This window comes from Gastrolobium bilobum, unplaced genomic scaffold (genome assembly GCF_033153095.1).
Source record: "Gastrolobium bilobum isolate Gb01-03AN ecotype WA unplaced genomic scaffold, APGP_CSIRO_Gbil_v1 utg44884, whole genome shotgun sequence".
Taxonomy (NCBI): Eukaryota; Viridiplantae; Streptophyta; class Magnoliopsida; order Fabales; family Fabaceae; genus Gastrolobium; species Gastrolobium bilobum.
The window spans coordinates 200,326-222,438 of NW_026897767.1; the positions used below are offsets into that span (position 1 = coordinate 200,326).

Consider the following 22,113-nt stretch of genomic DNA (forward strand, 5'->3'; position numbering starts at 1 on the left):
ACAGTAATAAAAAAATGGCACTTATACTTATCATCATTTTAAATTTATAATTTTAGTACTTAATTGATTATTGTTGAATCAATTTAAAATCAATAGTTGAATAAGAAAAAAATAATTACCAATGGTGATAAATATAATTTTTTTAAATAAAAAAATAAAAAATAAAAAATGATTTGCATCATCATTCATGTTGTTGTGATAGTTGAAGGAGGAGTGAGGAGTAAGAAGTGAGAGAATGAGAAAGATGGCGTTAGGTGCAGAAAACGTGCCTCCTTTCATCGCTGCTCAGCTGAATCATCTTCTCTCTCATTTCCGTCACACCCTCAAGGCATTTCATTTCACTCTTCTTTCTCTTTCAATCTCCGATTCCTAATAGTAATTGTAATGATAATAATAGTTAATAGGGTTTTGTGTTTTTGCAGGTTGAACAAATGTGGTCTGGTGACAAGTACAATTCTGGTCTCTTTGATCGCTTCACACTTCTCATTCCCTATTGCTTGGACTTCATCAAGTGTATCTATCTATTTTCATATGCTTTCAATTTCAAACCAAACATTAATCGATTAATTGAATGAGGGTTTTGTTTGTTTAATTGATTTAGGGGATATTATATACAACGCGGAGTGTCCTTCAGCTGCGCCTGATGTTATTTTCGGCCCCGAAGACGAAGATTTTCATCCATTTCACATGCCTCTTGTTGAAGGTTCCCAACCTAGTAACTGTTTAACTGATTGGAACTACAAAGACCCTGCACGTCTTTTGATCCTTGTTCAATTTTTGAGGTAATTTAAAAAAAAAAAATTATGGGCATTCGATTAGTTTATTTTCTCTTATTGAGGGTTTCTGTCTTCTTGTTTCGACAGGGATCAATACGTGTTGTATCAGAGGAAGCGTGTGGGAGAAGTTGACGATGATCGCTTGAAATTTGAAATCAGCACTGTCTTGTCCAGGGAGGTATATTTTCATATTTTGCTAATATTCTGAAATTTGAATTTGAATGGTAAATTTCTGTTTCGTTGTTCGTATCTTAATTATGCATTGCACGGTGATTTGAGACGTGGGAAGAGGGTAATGTTGAGAATGGTGTAAACTAAATGCAGTTGGTTTGTATCAGGAGATTTTCTTTGTTGCTTTTTGCTTCTTCGTGTGTCATGTCAATATATGTGGTTCTTGTTTTTCATCTATTTTCATTCTGAGTGTGATGGAGTGGTTGCTCTGAAGTTTACATGGTAGCGGACTTGATAGTGGTGAAGGAAAAATCACAGAGGAAAGAAAGAATTAAGGTCTTGTATAAATTTTATCCAAGAGACGCTGGAGAAAAACCAGTCAGCAATTATATATGGAGATGGAGGAGAACATCTATACTATTGTTATCACCTATGAAGCACCGATACTCCTAATTTTTTTTTCCAACGTATCCGATACGCGTATCGGAAACGTATCGAAAACGTATTGTATCGTATCGACAAATTAACGGTCGTATCGAGAACGTATCGGGAACGTATCGAAAACGCCGTGTCGGAGTCGGTGCTTCATAGGTTATCACAATGATCTAAGCTGGACTGAACTTGATATCAATTTAAGTTTTATTATTCTTTTTCAGTGAATGCTGTGGCAGCAGGACGATATAAATCATTTTTAATTTATTTATCTTATAGGTCTATAATTTTACTGAAAATATAGTTTTTGATTTAGAGCCCAATGGCGTCGAGCTTGGTTCTTGTTGTTTATGTCTTTGATTGTGTAAATAGTTTTGGCTTTATTAGCAAGTTCAGTGTCTGCCCTTCCATCTCTGTGGCTTGAAAAGCACATATCTGGATTTTGGATTATACTCTGTTTAATGGATAGAATTGACCTTTTACTTGATCAAACACATTATCTGACTGCAATTGCTCTGCTGCAGGGAATAGAAATGCATATTAGTTCTGGTGCTGACAAGGTATTTCTTCACAAAAATGTATTAATATTTGTATGATCTACTTGGATGGTTGAGCAAATTAATTTAGCCTTTATACAATATTCTTGACTTCTGTAACTTTACATTTTAGTGTAGTCAGAGGAGGTTAAATTTGCCGTTCCCCTACTGGACATGAACATAAACAAGATGGTGTCAGGTTGTCCATGGAGATATTCCCAGAAGATATACTTACAGGTTGCTTTCTTTTCTCTCTTTAAGGACTTTTTTTTTTTTTTTTTTCTTTCTTTCTTTCTTTCAAACAAATAACTTATGATATGTTAAACCTAGGTTGTATATCCTGTTGGGAGAAAATATTTGTCTACTCCTTCAGCTCCTCGCCTGAAGTTGGTGTCTTCTTCTGAGTTGAAAGCCCTATTTTCCATTGATGATGTCAAGCTACCTTCCTGGTTGGATGGGATGTAAGCTTTTCAAATTTTAAGATTCTATTTGTCCAGTGATGATAGCTATACATGATTGAGATAATAATGTGCTTGCTTCTGTTTTTATTCTATTTTGCTTAGGTGCTTGGCAGAATATCTTCCAAATCTGGAAGAATATCTAGAGAAACAGGTTAGCTGAAAATGTCTTTGCTATGATGTCTATTAGTTTAATATGCACTTTCTAGTGCTTAATGAACATCCTTGGTTTTGTTAAGATTAATATAAATATATTTTGAACTTAGGTCCTTGAGGCTGTTTCATTAATTGATGTTAGAAGGCAATTCATTGAAGCATTGGCCTGTCAGCTTGGAAGGCCGGTTGAAGCTGATCCTGTATCTTCCCTTAACACTTATTCTCAAATTGCTAGGATTTCTTGGCTTTAATATTAATTGCTAATTTCTGATTTCTCTGTTTCTAGGTCTTTTGCAGAAAGGCAAGTTTTCTTTCTGCATCTGGGGTATTCACATTCCTGGTAATATATGATACTCTTTACTCAATACTTGATGTCTGGGTATTTATTGTGACAGAAGCTTGCTGTTGGAAATTGATTAAAATGTTTTCCCCATTGAGTTTAGCACATTATATACTTGATATAACTTATGTGATAACTTCTGTCAGTTAAAAATATAGTTAGTATGTGACTAGGTTAAGGCAGAACTCTATTGTTAGTATGTTTTCCCTTAATCTGACAGAAGTCACAGGACTGGCCAAAAGAGAAAAGATTGAGTAAATTACACTCATTTCCTTGAGGTTTAGAGTAATTACACACGATGTTGTACTTGTATGGTTGAATTTAGTCTTGCCAGTAGTTTTATGTTCCAAGGCTGATGTTGATATCTTGTATAAATCTTTTTTCTTCATGTCATAGGCCCTATTTATCTATGTTTATGCTAGTTAAAGGTTCTGACTATTTTGTTTATTTAGGTACACTTCCAAATTCCAACTCAGTTTCCAAAGCAACAACCGGCTCTTATGCTTCAAAGTTCACAGGTTATATTTGTTTGCAACTTATCTTTGTTTAAAATCTTAAGGTTGAGCATTATTTGCTGGATAGAAATGTAGGTGAGTAGGTGACAGATAAAGAAGCTGGTTAAGTGGTTATAGTACAATTTACTCATGTAGCTTCAAAACGTCAAATGTCTAACACTGATTTCTTTCAATTGCGGGGTTAATGTACAGAAGTCTGGTAACATATGGTTTAGTTTTTATATACCCTTCTGTAGTCTTTTGGTGGACATAATGAGGAAAAGGTCTATACTCTATTAGGTTTCTGTAGCAGTTGATGAATTGATATGTTCAGTTGTCTTATAATCCATGTTTAGATTTTGTTACTTACTAGAGTTTGAACGTGTTCGAAAGATGTAGAACAAAAAATTATTTTGCTCTGTTGCTTCAAAGAACCGTTGTACTTTTAAGTTTGAATCGTTAACATGGAAATGTTCTTTTAACTGACCAGCCAAGTGATTATTCTTCTCTTTATGCAAATTATTTTGTAATGATAATTTTCGAAGCAGGATAGTGGAAACAAATTTATATATTCTTGAGTGAGTTTATCATGGTGTTCAATATATGTTGTTTTCTTCCTGGGCTGTAGTTCACCTTATACCCAGGCTCTTGGATTCAACACCCATGCGAACACCTTACATATCCTCCCTCATATAAGGAGGTTTTACATCTTTTGGCAATATATTTTTTTTTTAAGCTTTTACCGATGCTACCATCTCAGATTGAATGAAGTTCTACCCCAGTGATCTTACCAGTGATGTTCTTTTCATGTTATTTTGTAGCATTTTAATTCACAAATGGCACCACTGAAGTCACGTCTTATGGCTGATTATCCATGGAGTCCGAGATGGGAAACATCACTGATGGCTGAGCGTATTTGGTGAGTGTTTCTGTATTACTTGCTTTATCTTTGCCATTATGCTTTACTATTCTTTCCTTTTTCCAGCATTTTTCAGCTAATATAAATCATTTCTATAGTGAGTTTCTGGTAGATGAGGCCTTGAACTTCAAGAGGCAATGCAGCGAGGGGCAACCCTAACAGTAACAATTGCCAGAGCATGTGCAGCTCAATACTAATGTTGTGGCTATCTCTGAAGTTGTCATTGAAAAATGTGATGTAGGTCTGCTCGGTCAATGCACTTGTTTTTATGTTTGAATGAAGTGCTGTTTAACTTTTTGTTGTATTCGTGACATTACGCTAGTTGTTAGTTCTGTGTATCAAGATGTATCGTGTCGTGTATGTTTTGATGGATAAAAACTATATACATATAAGTGGGTGTATTATCAAAAAGGCATAATTAAATGAAAAATATAAAAGGGTATTTGAATTGTTTTTTTTTTTGTTTTCATTTTTATTGGATATATTATTTTGTTTCTTATTCTCAGAATTTCGTAATGAAGACAGTAAAATGGAATTTTCTTTTTGTTCTCGTTATTTCTTTTAGTGGTGTGCATGGGTTGAATTGAATTGAATTTTTTGAAGAATTGAATAAATTAGTTTAAATGATTCAATTCGAAAATGAAAATTCACTTCAAAACCGGTTTGGTTCGGTTCAAAATTGGTTCGATTCAGTTCGGTTTGAAACCAGTTTGGGTGATTATGTTCTAAAAAAAAAAAAGGAAGAAAATTAAAAAATTAAAAAAATCAAATAATAAAAAATAATTCGATACGATTCGAAAACGATTCGGTTCTTAAACTGATTTTAAAAATCAGTTATTTTAAATGCAGTGTAGTTCAATTTATCGTTCGGTTTGAATATATCTAATTTCTTTCGTAAAATCCTTAAAACAAAAAATAAAATAAAATCAAACTATTTTTAATTATGAGTGAAAATTAATTAATTAGAATGAAAAGGGAAACGAATTAAAAACTATTAAATATATTTTTGAATATTGCCTTCTTGTGACAATAGTTTTCCGACAAAAAATATACTCGTTATTCAAAATATTATTATTAATATGGCCAAATTGCCCATGTAAATATTATGATAGCTCAATACATGAAATTTTATTTACCCTTTCCACATAACAAAATCCCGGAAGGCAGCGGCGTTGAAGAGAAGAAATATGGTTGTATACAATTTCGAAGCTTGTTTTGCTAACACGGTGGCCGAAGCAACAGATTACGCACAGTGCTTAATGTATTTAATTTTATCCTATTTAATCATATTTACGATAATAAGTACATGTGAAATATTTACTTCTCTATATTAAATTAGAATATATTTTTCTAGAAAAATTTAATTTTTTTTATTCTGCTCCCTTCAATAAGTTTCATTCTTAATTTATATTTCAATTTAAATGTAAAATTTTTAAATTAATTATACATATCTTCTTCGTAAATATTTTGCTCTTTTAATTTAACTTTATTACATTTTTATTTTATACTTATTAAATTTTACTTATATATAAAAATACTTGTCAATGCACTAAGTATTTGCTAGTTTTAAATATTCTTAAATGAACTTATTCAAATCCCTTTTAAAGTTCATAAAACTATATTTTTCATTTAAAATTTATAATAAGCTTTCTCAAAAGTCAAAAAGTAACTTAATGCAAAAATAAAATTTTAATATTTTGTTTCCGTGTCCGTTCAAACTTTATTTATTTTATTTTATGCCAAAATTAGGAAGTTACGATAGTAAAATATAAATCATTAAAAAGACAATCATCTAATGGCTTAAGCTTTAAGGTTGAATTTATTCTTTACATTATTTCAGAGCTTCGGTGACAAGAGGTGTAAATAAGTTGAGCTTTGACTTAAATAGCCTAAGCTTGTGTAAAATATTTTAGGTCTAACCTGGTCTGTTAGACTTATATAGACACAAATTATAAGTCTGGTCTGATCTATATTTAAAAAATAAAAGTTTTGCCCTAGGCCTGTTAGTCTGTTTAAACTTATTAAACATTCAATATTTTAAAAAATAATTGAAATAATATTACTTTATTATTCAAAATTATTAAAATAATAATTTTATTTATTTTTTTAAAAATAAATAATATAAAATAGGCTGCCTTGTAGGCCTAGAGACCTGACATATAAAAGAAAGCCTATAACCTATTTTTTAAATAGCCTTTTTTAAAAGTCTAAACCTGCTCTACTTGACTATATTTAATAGGCTGAGCCTAGTTTGATATAAGCTAGGTCGTAGGCCGACCTAACTTATTTACACCCCTAATGACCACGATATCTTGAGCTCAATTCTCAAGGCACCACTTTCTTGAAAAATTAAATAAGCACATTTTTAATAAAAGAAATTGAGCCTATACCGTGTGTGTGGGAAGCGGAAATTTTTAAGGTACAACGGTGGTAACATTTACTCAGTGGGAAGAATCAATCAAACATAGAGAAAAGAAGGTGAAAGTGGGATGAAAAAGAGAAATAAATAAATAAAATCCAAGTGCAATCTTTGAAAGGGAGTCACACATGCTACCGTCGCACATGCTACCGTCGCACCAAAAGTTCGCTCATTAGAAGCAGTGTTGTGAAAGCCAGCCCGACCCGTCCGGGTCAACATGGAACCCAGCGAACTGGTCATCGAACTGGTTCGAGTCAAATATCAGACCGGCCATGTATTGGACTCGGTCAAAACTTGACCAAACTTGGTCAGGTCATGCATTTTTATAAAATAAAATAAAACCAATAACCAAAATTGTTTCATCTTGTCATGATTTTATTTGCTAGTAGTATACTCTTCTATAATGACTTCAAATTTCTACTTCTAATACTGAAGCAATTTGCGGAACAATAAATTAAAAGAATGTGACATATGTCATTTCAATGTAGATGAATTTGAAAAATATGAATTCACAATATCTGGCCATTTGGATATCATTGAGAGGTATGGTACAGGGATTTTGAGGTCCAATTTAAATTGACATATTAATAGCGTGCATTTTAATTTATTTGTGCTTTATGAACTTATAAAAGTGTGATTGAGTAATTTTTAAGCTTATTTAGTGAACCATATTTAACTCATTTTAGACATGAAGAATATAATTAATTTATATATTTATATTTATATATATTTTTATGGGGAATGATCTGTTTACGAACTTACAAATTATACTTTGTTTGACCCGTAATACTCTACTCAAGAGTGTATTACCAGTCAGACATAGTGTACTTTGTAAGAGTTTGTAAACAAAAAGTTTATAAATATAACCTTCCCCTATTTTTATATATCCAATCCAACTAATGACCCATCGAGCCGACCAGTGACCCAATAATCCATTACCGGATCGATGCCGGGTTGGGTTTAATAACGGATGTGCTTCTTCCAAGAATGAAGCTTGACTCGAGTAGAGACTGCTAAGTCCGCTACTTTGGTTTGAAACCTTTAGGGGGCTGTTTGGTTCAGGTTATATGTGAATTTCCCCAGTCATCCATGAGTGACATTGTGAGTTGTCTTTGTTTGGTAGAAGAGAACCACAAATATACCCATAAAACATGGTTGCCCAGCCATTGACAAAAGCGTGCAAAAAAGCAAGAAAACTACTGTGTCATTTGACCACTTTGAATGTGGTATTTCAAAAAGTGGATTAAAGGGATTGACAAAACTACCCCGTCCTAGTACTGAGCAAAGTAACGCTCAACTACCTCCATCATCTTTGTAACATTAAAAAATTTAAATAAAGGTTATTTTCGTCATTAATATCAATTTTCTCATATATATTTTACTTTAAACCAAATATAGACTCATATAATTTAAACATTCACAGATCACCAATTTTCTCATCTATGTTTAATACTAGGTTACTTTAAACCAAATTATATAGGTGACATTTTGCTGTGAAGAAGAACAACAACAAGAAGAAACAACCAAAGAAAGACAATAAACATTATTATTTATTACAAAAATAAAACGATGGATGCTTTATGGTTATGTGCAACCGATGAGTGATTATATTAATGTCTAATATGATAACTAATTTGGAATGAGACCACTTTTCTTTTTCTCTGTTTTATCGGTTGATGATTACATGTAACTGGTTTGATTTTTAATTTTGAAAACACTAGCTTTCTATATCCGTATAACATTAATAAACCACAAAAAGGTGGGTGAAGAAAACCCTGTGTAGAAACTCAATGAACAGAAATCATATTTGAAGAAAAGAGTAAAGGTGGGATTATTTTTATGAAATTATTCAACTTTCTCAATAATATTTGATAATCAACTAGATATAGATTCAGTAAATTTGAACAAATAATTTCGGTAATATTTTGACTTATTAAATAACTTTTTGATAATATTTTTGAAAAAAAATAAAAATTCTCATTGTATTTCTGAAAATCATGATTCCTATATATAAAAAAATTATCCTCCATTGTCATAGTTCAAGAGAAAACTATATACATATAAGTAGGTGTATTATCAAGATTTATCCTCCATTGTCATAGTTCAAGAGAAGAAAAGAAAATTATATACATATAAGTAGGTGTATTATCAAGATGTATCGTGTGGTGTATGTTTCAATAGATAAAAACTATTTACATATAAGTACGTGTATTATCAAAAAGGCATATTTAAATGAAAAATATAAGAAGGTATTTGATTTGCTTTTTGTTTTCATTTTTACTCGATATATTATTTTGTTTCTTATTCTCAGAATTTCGTAATGAAAATAGTAAAAGTGGAATTTTCTTTTTGTTCTCATTATTTCTTTCATAAAATCCCGAAACAGAAAATAAAATAAAATGAAAATATTTTTAAAATTATGAGTGAAAATTAATTAATTATAATGAAAAGAGAAACGAATTAAAAACTACCAAATATATTTCTGAATATTGCCTTCTTGTGACAATAGTTTCCCGACAAAAAATATACTCATTATTCAAAAATGTTTCATATGGCCAAATTGCCCATGTAAATATTACGACAGCTCTCGAAGCTTGTTTTGCTAACACGGTACGCACAATTCTTAAGGCTTTTTAACTTTTTTTTATCTCTCGTTAATTAATTAATAATTATTTTGTCCCTTACTCAGAACTATCTATTAACTTGCTTCTCTTTACTCGATTAACTTGAATATTTAATCGATTAAATGATCAAAATATGCAAAAATAATTGACTCACTCAAGATTTAATCGATTAAATCTCTTCTTTAATAGATTAATTTGAATATTTAATCGATTTAAACCTATATTTAATCGATTAAATATCCCAAATGAACGTAAAAGCATTGATTGAATGAGACAAACAAGAAAAACTCGCTACGTTCAAAGAGGATGATTAAGGTTTAGTTTATTACAATGATTAAGTTTTGGCTGCTCCAAGTGTTCGTTTGAAATATGTCTTACTTGCTGTGAAGAAATACAAAATGGAAGTATTTCACCCCGGCCTGAACTGAAGTTTGAATATGTTAATAAGGGCAGTGAGTACATGCATGGTGGTCATCCTCAACTAGTATATTGTGATTTAGAACTTTAGATGGTACTATTGAGATATATACTGATTGAAATGTTAACAACGATGGAAGTATTAGATCTCTCCCAAAAGAAATGAGGGGTTGTGATGACTATGTATTGGAGCTGAAGTCTATACTTCCAGATGGATGGATTTCTAAGTTGGAAGTCAAAACTCGTGACATGCTGAAGAATTTTTGTAAAATTGAACACAAAACTCTTCATAAAGAAACAATATTAAGCAACAAATCTATAATAAGAGATGTCACAAATGATAATAACATATATTGTCAAGTGACTTGTCAGAAGAAGGGCTATTTCTCTTCGAATAGCATTGTATTGAAGGTGAACCAATCATAGTTCGGAATGTTCTTAAAATAGGGACATGTCTGAGTTGGGAGCCAAAGGTCACTTGACGAGCATTATGCGAAAATTTGGATTCAGGAACAACTCAAATGCGTTAATGAATTAAGATTGGTTCTCACTACGCAGTGAACCAACGAGTTTTCCGTGTTTGTCTCATTCATTCAATGTTTTCACGCTTATTTAGAATATTTAATCGATTACGTATAAGTTTTCATTGATTAAATATTCAAGTTAATCAATTAAAGAGGGACAAATTGGTGGATAATTTTGAATAAGGGATAAAATATTTATTAATTAATTAACAAAGGATAAAAGGGTCAAAAAGTCCAGTTCTTAAAGAATTTAATTTTATCCTATATAATCCTGTTTACGATAATAAGTAGATGTCAAATATTTACTTCTGTATATTAAATTAGAATTTTTTTTTCTAGAATAATTTAATTTAATTTTTTATTCTGCTCCATTCAATAACTTTCATTCTTAATTTATATTTCAATTTAAATTTTTTAAATTAATTATACATATCTTCTTCGTACATACTTGCTCTTTTAGTTTAACTTTTTAAAATTTCACCTAGATTAATTATACATGTCTAATTTATAATTATTAACATTTTTAAATTTTTAGTTTATTTTTTAAATATCACTTAAATTTAAAATGCACTAAATATTTGCTAGTTTTAAATATGAACTTATTCATATCACTTTTTTTTTTTTTTTTTAAATCCAGAAAAGAAAAATTTAAAAATCTGAGTTTAGAGGGTAAACCCTGGTTCATGCTCCGCCATATACTTACTATTCAGCAGAGAGAGAAGCAAACTTCATCACATAAATTTCTCTCTGAAATTCAGATTTAGCAAAATCGAAGAAGCACATGGAGTTGTGCACTGCGATTCTTCCATCACGCTATTCAGTTCTACCAAGGTTCTCTACTACAACACCTCATGGAGTTTCCGTTCGTCCCCATTCCTTATCAATCAAAACCTCAATTCCATTTCCACGCTTCAACTTTCGTACCAAAGGCAAAGGTGAGTAACCGAATTCATCACAACAAGTTATTAGCTCTTTTTTTTTTTTTTAAATTTCTACGATGTGAATTGTTGCATGTTGTGAAACAGAAGCAGGAACGTTGCAATTGCAACGTTGTGTTGCTTCTAGTGAAGGAAGTTCCTCTGATGTCTTGGATGATAGTCGAATGATTGGAGTGTGTGATAAGCTTATTGGGGTTTTCATGGTTGACAAGCCTACTCCAAGTGATTGGAGAAGGTTGTTAGCATTTAGCAAGGAATGGAACAACATTAGGCCCCATTTTTTCACGCGCTGTCGCGTTAGAGCTGATGCTGAGGATGATCCCACCATGAAGGAGAAGCTGCTTCGCCTTGCAAGGAAGCTCAAAGAGGTCTAACTTATTTTCATTTTGCTAGTACAACAGTTAAGAGTGCCTATCATAGACCCACACAATGGGTTTGACTCTTACTCGAACCTTGCACAGAGTAGGAGCTTTATAGTACCATTTGGCCTTTATAAAGTGTGAATAATGGATTTGGATCCTTTCATGTTTAAAAGTAGTAATGTTGTCATATTGTTTGATCACAACCACTTATTGATGATGAGATAAGAAAGAGAAAAATGTATGATTTTTAAATAAGTGGTTGTGATTTAAGAACATGACCACATGACCACTTCTAAACATGAGAGGATCCAAATCCGTGAATAATATATGAATGAGATACTTGTTATTGTGTTTTTCAACTGTGAGCTGCGTCAATTGGAAAATTTAAGAAACGGGAATTGGGATTTTGCCATTTTGTTTAGAACTTCTCTTGTTGTGCAGATTGATGAGGATGTGCAGAGACACAATGATCTTCTTGAAGTGATCAGACGGGATCCTTCGGGAATTAGTGAGATTGTTTCCAAGCGTCGTAAAGATTTTACAAAAGAATTCTTTGTGCACCTTCACACGGTGGCTCAAGCCTACTATGACAATGCAGAAGAGCAAAGTGGTAGGACTTATTTCACAAGCTTTTAGCAATCTAAGTTGATGTTTCATAGAACTTTATATCATACCAAATTGTATCATCTGGTATTTCTGGTCTGCTAAACCATCAAAACATATTAAGTTATTCAGTTCAGAACTTTGCTACTTTTCTTTCTTTCTATGAGCATAGCCAGATAGTGGTGCTTTTCTATGGTCACACATTCAATTTATGACCCATATGGAACTTTAAATATTAAACTTGTAGAAGCAAAAGCACTTTTGAAATTGAAGCTTAATTTAAATAAGATCATAATTAGGAGAACATCAGGATATTATGTAGGTTAGGCTGGGTGGAATTCAGATTGTTATCCTTAGAGTACATGTACAATCAATATCATGTGGTAGATGTTTTATGTTAAGAAATGTGTTACTTTAATGGGATAGTTCAAACGTGCATTTTTTAATTAATTTGGCGTTTTATAACCTATAATGTATTTTTGTGTGACAAGAACTGGCAAAGCTTGGGAATACATGCTTGGCTGCTGTACAAGCCTATGATGCTGCAACTGAAAGCATTGAACAGCTAAATGCTGCAGAGTTGAAATTCCAAGATATTATCAATTCTCCGTCACTTGATGCTGCCTGCAGGAAGATAGACAATTTGGCTGAGAAAAAGGAACTTGATTCAACGTTGGTATTGATGATCACAAAAGCTTGGTCAGCTGCCAAGGAGTCAAATATGATGAAAGATGAGGTAAATTGATGGTGAACTCAGTACTTCCCTTTCTATGTGCTGTTTCTGTTTAACTACAAGAACATGGAGGATAAGAAATTTCGGATGATTGTTGCTAGTTTAAAATAGTTTCTTTAGGCTGCAATGCACATGCGCAGTGTGGGATAAGGACCCAGTGGGTAAGGTAGGTAGTTCGCTGTTTTTTCTTTTATTTTCCAGCAAAAAGATAACTGGATGTTTGGAATAGTACAGTCATCTCTTTTTACTAGCACTTGCTTTTGATTATGATAGAATGCCTGGCAGTGCAGCCCAATTAATTTCCCTATCTATGATTTTTTTCCTGCCATTTTTTTTTGAAGGAGAGATAGGAGAGATTACATATTTTTGTGAATATAAGAAGCAAATGAGTCATACTTACATGTTTATACCAAATCTTGGTAGAATGTGAAATGGTATGAATCTTATGTTCACGAGCTACTTTTAGTTGTTAAAATTCTTTCATATGAAATATGATGCTTTGAAAATTGAAATAATTTATGCCATGTGTGATATCATTACAAAATATGAGTATCTTGTTGACTGATTATGGGAGGTCCAATTTGATCTTGTGCATATAACAAATCTTCTCATTTCAGATTTATATCCTAATTAGCTAGATATTTATGGTTATATTTCTTCCATTGTACATATTATACTTGTTATTTCCTACTATCTTATTTTAGCTTGTAAATGAAACATTTATTTGCAGGTAAAAGATATCCTCTATCATTTATACAGGACTGCAGTGGGAAATCTTCAGAGACTTGTGCCAAAAGAGATTCGAATAATCAAGTATCTTATTAAAATTGAGGATCCTGAGGAGCAACTGTCTGCCCTCCAAGATGCATTTACACCTGGAGAAGAACTTGAAGGAAAGGATGTGGATAACTTGTACACGTATGTATTACATGTCAGAATATAATAAATCTTGAAATAAAACTCAGTTACTAAAACTTTTTCTTAATATCATTTTTAGGACTCCGGAGAAGCTTCACACATGGATAAAGACTGTGGTTGATGCTTATCATTTGAGCAAAGAAGGTACACTCATTAGGGAAGCAAGGGATCTGTTGAATCCTGAGGTCATCCAAAAGTTGGAGGTGCTGAAGAAGGTTGTGGAAAGAAAATTCATGTGAATAGGAGCTTATAAAAACATACTTAGGTGGTTTTCCTACTCTAAAAGGCCACGAGTATACTTGAAGCTTGAGATTCTCGATGTCCACCAACTAACAAGCCCGGATATACAACAGCTTTGCTGCAAGGAAATTCTAAATTTTGGTTAGTGTCCAGGGGTGTAGATTTTATTTTACTTTTTAACAATAGAATAAACTAAATTAGGAAACAAAGTTAGACAACTATCATAATTACAGCATCAAAAGTTTACCTTCGTTTTTGGTTAAAATAGGAGGTTGAAAACTGAGAGAGTAGGGGAATGTATTCTTTGCTTGTGGGACAGGGAAGTATTACATGGTAGACCTGGGAGGCTGGGATATGAATACAAGACCTACAAAATTTGATCCTGGCACCATGTGACCATTCAACCAAAGGCCATGGCCCTTGATCAGGTCAATTATGTTGTTGCATGGCTGTAGATACAGTGTACATTCTCACGTATTTGTTTTATTATCCTGTTACTCAAAGGTCAATTTCCTAATTTAAAATTTAATGTTATGTCGAGTTGACCAAATCTCAATGGAAAAATTATAATGTCCCCTAACAGATACCTAGAATCCAATTTACTGCATTATACCTAAAAAAAATTATATGACCTGGTCGTGGTGTTTGCCTTCAAGGTAGATGTTTGGGGTACATAGGAGGGACTTAATTTAGCATGGGCCGTGGTTGTCGCAAGGTTGTGGTTGAATAAGTGAATTGGATTTTGTGGTAGTGGTTAATTTGCTTAGGAAGGAGTTATCTAATTAGGTTAAGAGGAATGTTAAATAATCAGGATTCACTTTTTATTTAATGAAGCTTAAAAATTCACTTATTAATAAATAAATAAAATGTGTTGGAAAGAGTAAATTAAAAGAAGGGATAAATGTTTTTCGTGTAGTAGGAAATACTTTTATTTTTTACGTATACATAAAAGTGTGTGTGATCTTTTTTTTTTTTCTCTCTTCTCTCTTCATATGGCCCCATATAAGTTGGGATAGGTTATTGTGCCTACTCCTATTTTACCTACTTTTGCCTACCCTTTTCGTTACCGTGCGATTACCATCTCATCCAACGATCCACATTTGTGATATAAAATAAACCTTTTTTTCCCTTTTTTTTCTTCTCACTTTCTTCCATACCTTTTCTCTCTCCTCCCATTTCTCTCTTCCTCTGCCATATACCTAATTTTTTTCCCTTCTGCCGTCGTGGACCTCAATCTCTTGACAAACTGTTCGATTCTAATGATATTTTTAATCCTTATAAATTAATACGATTGAATCGATGACTAACAAAGAAGTTTTGATGTGATTCAAAGCGGTGGTGCCACAAGGTCGATCTGTTCACAGAATCCTCCTTGTCTCTGCTTCAATATGTCTCTGTTCTTCCACATGATAGATACTCTTAATTTCTAATAATTAATTGGCTATCTGTAAACATAATTGCTGGAATGGCACCAATTTCTTTCTAGATTTTTCCAATATCAATTTTTTTTATTCTTTAATTTTTTTATTTATTTTGAATCTTTTCCAACTCTGCACAGATCTTTTGAATCACATTAAAACTTCTTTGTTAGTCATCGATTCAATCTTATTAATTTATAAAATTTATGTTGTTCTTCAGATCTAAAAACTTGTTGTGATTTTTCAATCCATTGACACTGATAATTTGATAGAAACTGATTCAGAAGGAGAAAATTTACATTACAATAATAAAAACAGAGACTAATGTATATTGACGATGATTTCAAATGCTGTGGTAATTGATTTCAAATGCTTCTGCGCCGTTCACCTGGGCAGAGATTAATGATAAAGGAAAAAAAATAGGTATATGGCAGAGGAAGAGAGAAAGGGGAGGAGAGAGAAAGGGTATGAGAGAAAGTGAGAAGAAAGAAAGGGAAAAAAAAAGGTTTATTTTATATCACAAATATGGATCGTTGGATGAGATGGTAATCGAACGGTAACGAAAGGGGTAGGCAAAAGTAGGTAAAATAGGAGTAGGCATAATAACCTATCCCATATAAGTTTTATACATTTTTATATTATAGGAGATAAAATTATCTCTTGCAATGAAAAACATTATTCCGTTAAAAAAATTATTAAAAAGGATTGATTGTACACGAGACAAGCTAGCTCGCGATGGGTTAGCAATAAATTGATCAGACTGAGTTGACTTTATGGTTTAAACGGGCTAAACGACCCGTGGTAAAGCCCATAAGGTCACGGGTTGGCCCACGACCCTTTTAAATGGACCACACTTAAGAATTGTGATGTGCCTAATCCTAACATGTGACCAAGCTCTAGCTGTTATATAGAAAACGACACAACAGAACTCGACTCGTGTCGTTTCAATGGCGTCAATTTCTCCTTCAAGCAATACTACAAGGCCAAGTGCTGCTGATCTCACGAAGCAATTCAGGAGCCATGAAGTCGCGATAGCCGAACTCGACAAGCTTCCTTCCTCTAGGGTAACGCATTTTTCTTCTCTCTCTCTTTTCTCTAACGATGATTAGGAAGATGCCGAAAGGTGGATTTTTAATTCATAAGCTTTTGCTTTAACTATTTATATCACTTGGATTTGGAGCTGAATAGATTCTAACTATTTTGGATTCGAAGTTGTGGATGGTTGATTTTCGTTTTTGTGTTGAGTTCAACCTTCAAATACTTTTTTTGCTTAGGGCTGCTGTGTCTAGCCTATAGTACAACAGCATGGTACAGAAAGTACAAATAAACAATTAGTTGCAATAACAGTTAGTACAAACAATTGGGATAGCTATTATTTGAACCCTCCCCCCTTAACGCAGAACACATGAACAATATGTACTTACCTTATTTGTTGTTATGAGTAAAGTTGATCCGAGGATATCTGAGAGACTTGGACTCGTTTGGATAAGTTAAGAAAAAGTATTTTATATAACTTCCTTATTCTAGAAGTGTTTTTTTACAAAAGCTAAAACTATTTAGATTTTTTTTTAAAAGTTTATTTTTTCTGCTGTCAATGTAAATAACGCTCAAAATGATGTTGTTTTGGGGCAGAAATCAAGATATTTTTGTAATTATAATTTATTTCAGGGTTATAATAGTCTTTATCATTATAATTTTTTTAATTTTCAACCTAAAACGATGTCGTTTTGAGAGTAAATAACTTATATTCACTGTACAAACATTAAAGCCTTTAAAAAAATATTTAACTTTTGTGTTATGCTTTTTTTAGAAGCTAAAATTTTTAGCTTAAAAAAGAAGGCAGGTTATTATTACAATTTTTTTGTTTACAAACTCTTATAATAAACTATATACTTCGTAAAGTGAGTGAATGTATTCCCGGGAATAGATAGTTGAGTTTGTAAACAAAAAAATTGTAAATATAATTTTTTCCTAAAAATAAATAACTTTTTTTTTTTGTGACTTCTGCTTTTAAGAGAAAGCAGATATACAAACGGAAGTTGTAGTAGAAGTACTTTTTTCTATAAAAAAAACAGCTTTTGCCTAAAAGAAAGCCCATCCAAACGGGCTTAGTAAATGACAAAACTAGTGGCTGTGCATCCTATACGATATCTTTTCTATGATGAAAAGATAATTCACCTGTATATTATTGCTCTTTTGATTATTTTGTTGTATTTTTATTGTTTCCTTACTTTCTATGAACAATAATAAAGTGATTCTTTAGTTTTATTCTGTTATTCCCCCAACTCTCTCTCGACAAGGGAAGGGGATGTTTGTGGAAATTGTATAGGGTAGATAAGATACATAAAGGACTTTCTTTTCTTACAGGCTGTCTATCAGAGAAATGGGAACTTATTTTTTCGCACAACCATTCAAAAAGCAACAGCAATGGAGCAGAGTAACAATTCTTCACCTTTGACACTTTTCTTCTCATTATTAGAAGAAACGTTGTTTTAAGATGCCAAACAATTCTGATAATATTTTTTTTTTTCCGGAATTTGTGTTGGGTAGAACAACTTGATTCAGCCAAAGCCAAGCTGAGAGATCTGAATTCTTCGTCATAGTCATATGCTAGAACTCTGGTGGTTTTGGAGTAACACATCATTTTCCAGTTGGAGACTTCATTTTATCAAGAGCTGCTATGTCCTAGATACTGTAAATTATATATAATGCATTAACTCTAATGATATTGTTCTAGACTGAAAAATGAACTTGTCTTGAATACGTTGAGATTATACTTTACCAATCTTTATGAATTTTGTCCTTTAAGGTCCTTCTCACATCATGGAGGTCGAGAATTTTTGTTCATATGTTTATTCAATTGTGTTTTGATTGTTTATTGACATTTTATCACTGTTATGCTAACCTATGAAGCACTGTAGCTTTGAAGAAATTGTTTACTCTTGGTCCCCTTAGAGAAGTTGGACCATATTTTCACGTAAGCATCGTTTCAACATAGAGAACAGACATGGCCTGAAATGCGAAGATTTATTAAGGCATTGAAGAAATTTCTTTTTATGTCATTTGTATGTCAGCCCAGAAGAGTTCATAGAAGAAAAAGCTCTCTCTCTCTACAATAGCCATTCCTATTAACAAACGAACATGTTAAGAGTGAAAATGGAGCCCCCCAAACAAATATCATGAAGCAACTACCCTCTCAAACTGATGTTTAGTTATGTAAGTAAGGTCCAAAACCTGTTGCTTGCAATCACTTTTTTCTTTTTGGATAAATCACAGGTATCCTTTATGGAAGGTAATTCTGTTTGGAACGGGTCTAGGATTAAGGTTTTAAACCCCTCCTAGAGATAGTACTGGATGCTTGCAATCACTTTACCAGTGCTTTGCTTGGGTATTTTGTAGTTGAGTGCAAACTGGAGAGCTTTTTGTATTGTCCAGGCTTCCAACAAAATGATAGTTCAAAAAGCAAACAACTTCCTAGAGGCCTCAAGAAGGGGGTCCCACCAGATAGCCTAGCTTATTAACATAACTACATAAGAACCATCGGCATTAACCTTCTTTCTATGTTGAGATATATAGTCCCACATTGGTTGTATATGCAATTAATGTAGAGTTTATAAGGCCTTGAGCACTCTCACCCTTTGAGCTAGCTTTTGGGGTAATGTATCCCAAAGTTCTTTACCCTATATGCATTAGGGGGAAGACTAACCAGCTTAGCGTACCACCTAGGCACCTACTACCATTCACATATGGATGTTGGACGCAAGATCCAGTTTGGTACGTTAGATTCTTGGAGATTCTCGGGAAACTGAATTTTTAATTTTCAGATATTATCGTAAACTGAATGTAAAAATTATATTTCTAAAAATTGAAATTCTCGGACAAAAAAAATTTTCTCCTCTACCAAACGCTCCCTTAGAGGGTTTTGCTTTTAGGAAATTCCTCCAATGACCAACACTGGAGGTTGGACGCAAGATCCAGTTTGGTACGTGAGATTCTTGGAGATTCTCGGGAAACTGAATTTTTAATTTTCAGATATTATCGTAAACTGAATGTAAAAATTATATTTCTAAAAATTGAAATTCTCAGACAAAAAAAATTTCTCCTCTACCAAACGCTCCCTTAGAGGGTTTTGCTTTTAGGAAATTCCTCCAATGACCAACACTGGAGGTTGGACCCAAGATCCAGTTTGGTACATGAGATTCTTGGAGATTCTCGGGAAACTGAATTTTTAATTTTCAGAAATTATATTAAACTGAATGTAAAAATTATATTTTTAAAAATTGAAATTCTTGGACAAAATTTTTTTTCTCCTCTACCAAACGCTCCCGTAGAGAGTTTTGCTTTTAGGAAATTCCTCCGATGACCAACACTGTATTCATGCCAAATAAGCCGTAATGATATCAGTACCGAACAAGTTAAATATATATGAAGCACTGTAAACGAAATCCCACCCAATTTCATAGATTTTCTATAAGTGGTGGCACAATATTAGAAACCAAAATCTGGCAGCTTCATAATCTGTATGGTCACATTACAATCCCAAAGACACGATGCAACAGAATCTCACTATTTGTAGCAATACTAAATTACTCTAGTTACCTATTTCCTCTTTGATCACAAGGTTTGGCAATTTTGGCCATGCATCTTGGAAGGATACAGGAGTTCAAGCTGTGATGTTGAATTGTGTCTTTGTGGAACGTGACTGCGCACTAGTGTGTTTACATAGGCAATTATGGGAGCTGTTGAACATGCTCCTAAAATTGCTTGTGGCATGTCTGAACACAATTTTTTTTTTTAGTAAATTGAGAAAATAAAAAAATAAAAATAAAAGGAGTAAAATTGGCGTATTATGATTGAAATACCTCATCATTGAAAAAGTCATGTTCTTTCATTCTCGTTCTCCTATGTAAAGAATCCATCCTCATGTATTTTTTGTTCCAAAAAAACATTGAAACACTTAATTAAGTATATATATTATCACAACATAAATTATTAAGCTAAAGTTGAAGGAAATCTTAGATTTATGCGGAAGCGGTTTAGGACCTAGTACATTGGTATGCTTACCGAATCATCCTTGTTTCACAATTACCTCTCGGTGCGCAGGTGTCGTGTAGAATCTTCCCTTGTAGGATTCCTCTTCACGAACAGCTCACCTCAGCGCCGCAGCACGAACAACCTCCTTGAAGCTGGACTGTGGCAGATCTTCCAAACTATCTCTCGAGGAGGAAGGGGAAGTGTGTGGGCACTGATTAGATTCAGAGCTTGCCTCTTTCTCACAAAAAAGACCTTCGAGGCTGATGACTTAAGATGTACTATTTATATGGGTTCCAAGAAACCCTAGCTCATTGGGCTCTAGGTTCCTTGGGCTCTTCTCATACTAATAACCCATTTGGGCTTTAGTAAAAGAGCAAACCCAACAATCTCCCACTTGCTCTTTTGGATACAAACTTGAGTCGTAAAACCCAAGATCATGTAACCCATAAGTCATCATCTATCCGAAAAATACCCCATCCCTTGTCTCAAGCTAGCTTGGGGATCTACCATCTGTTATTAATCAAGGCTCCTGATAATCAACAAATGATTATCTAATTCGGTGCTACTCCACTAAAAGCCCGAACTTGAACTCCAAGATTAACAACACTTATAACATGAATATGCATCGCCCCTTTGTAAAATGTCTATAATGGATTGACAAGTTTTCTGTAACTCAATCAATTATTTATTCCATTGACTATGATAGTTTCTCTAATGGATTACATGCACTGGCCAATGTCTTTAATATCCAAGTACTGAAACATATCAAGGGAACATATCCTACAAATTCCATGTTGTTTATCTCATAAATACCGATAATCAAATAATCTCACTCCCAAAATACCGAGTTATTGGCCGTCAATAGATCGAACCTCACCCGTTGGTAAATCAAAGAATGAAAACTATTTGATTACCTATTTATAATAAACTCAAGATTAAGAGCAATTACATAACTATAGTTAACTAGAGATTTGATACCTTATGACAGAAAAACAACCTTAATCAAATCTCTCCTTGATCCTTTCAATGTGAATGTTAACTCACACCAATATTTTACAATGATTCAGACAAAACCATTTCATAAAATATTGCAGCCTAAATAAAGTGCCCAACTTTATTTAACAGCTGTGAATCCATTCATCAATTGTGAGAACCTATGATCATGTCCTCTATGAACGTATCCATATGATCATATACTCCACAATTTGATCCGGACCTTTATGTTTGTAAGTAGTGCGCAAAATAAATAAATAAAACCTTATTTATGAAATTCAGAAAATTATTTTATTGTTTCATTGTCTTACTCCAAGAGCACAATGAAACCAATAACTTCCACTTGCTTAATGCAAGTCTGGGATCCTCCTAAGACCCAAAGAAGTAACATGCCTCTCGAACACAAGTTCAGGCAAACTCTTAGTAACTGGGTCTGCAAGATCCACCTCTAATGCTATCTGAGTTTAGTGAAAAACTCATAGCTCGAGGTTGATTTTCTTGAGTCAATATCCACTTGAAATAACTGAATTTTTGAAAACTCAGCTTTTCAAGACTCCCACTAGAATATACCAGCATATAATCTCTCGTTCTCCAAAGATACTTGAGTA

The 22,113-nt window shown here is 33.0% G+C and overlaps 2 protein-coding genes across 2 annotated transcripts; both read left to right on the forward strand.

Moving 5' to 3' along the window:
- The first annotated feature begins 200 nt into the window (after nt 1-200).
- On the forward strand, nt 201-4,718 carry LOC133310052 (uncharacterized). The gene is made up of 13 exons (XM_061510933.1): nt 201-328; nt 423-513; nt 602-782; nt 864-954; nt 1,904-1,939; nt 2,054-2,152; nt 2,246-2,376; nt 2,479-2,527; nt 2,640-2,729; nt 2,816-2,869; nt 3,322-3,387; nt 4,185-4,282; nt 4,381-4,718. Exons 1-13 carry the CDS (start codon nt 236-238, stop codon nt 4,439-4,441), a joined length of 1,140 nt encoding a protein of 379 aa, XP_061366917.1. The 5' UTR covers nt 201-235; the 3' UTR covers nt 4,442-4,718.
- A 6,253-nt stretch (nt 4,719-10,971) lies between these two features.
- Nucleotides 10,972-14,993, forward strand: LOC133310057 (uncharacterized protein At4g37920). Its single transcript, XM_061510938.1, has 6 exons — nt 10,972-11,201; nt 11,292-11,572; nt 12,008-12,176; nt 12,661-12,905; nt 13,633-13,820; nt 13,900-14,993. Exons 1-6 carry the CDS (start codon nt 11,048-11,050, stop codon nt 14,057-14,059), a joined length of 1,197 nt encoding a protein of 398 aa, XP_061366922.1. The 5' UTR covers nt 10,972-11,047; the 3' UTR covers nt 14,060-14,993.
- The last annotated feature ends 7,120 nt before the right edge of the window (nt 14,994-22,113 follow it).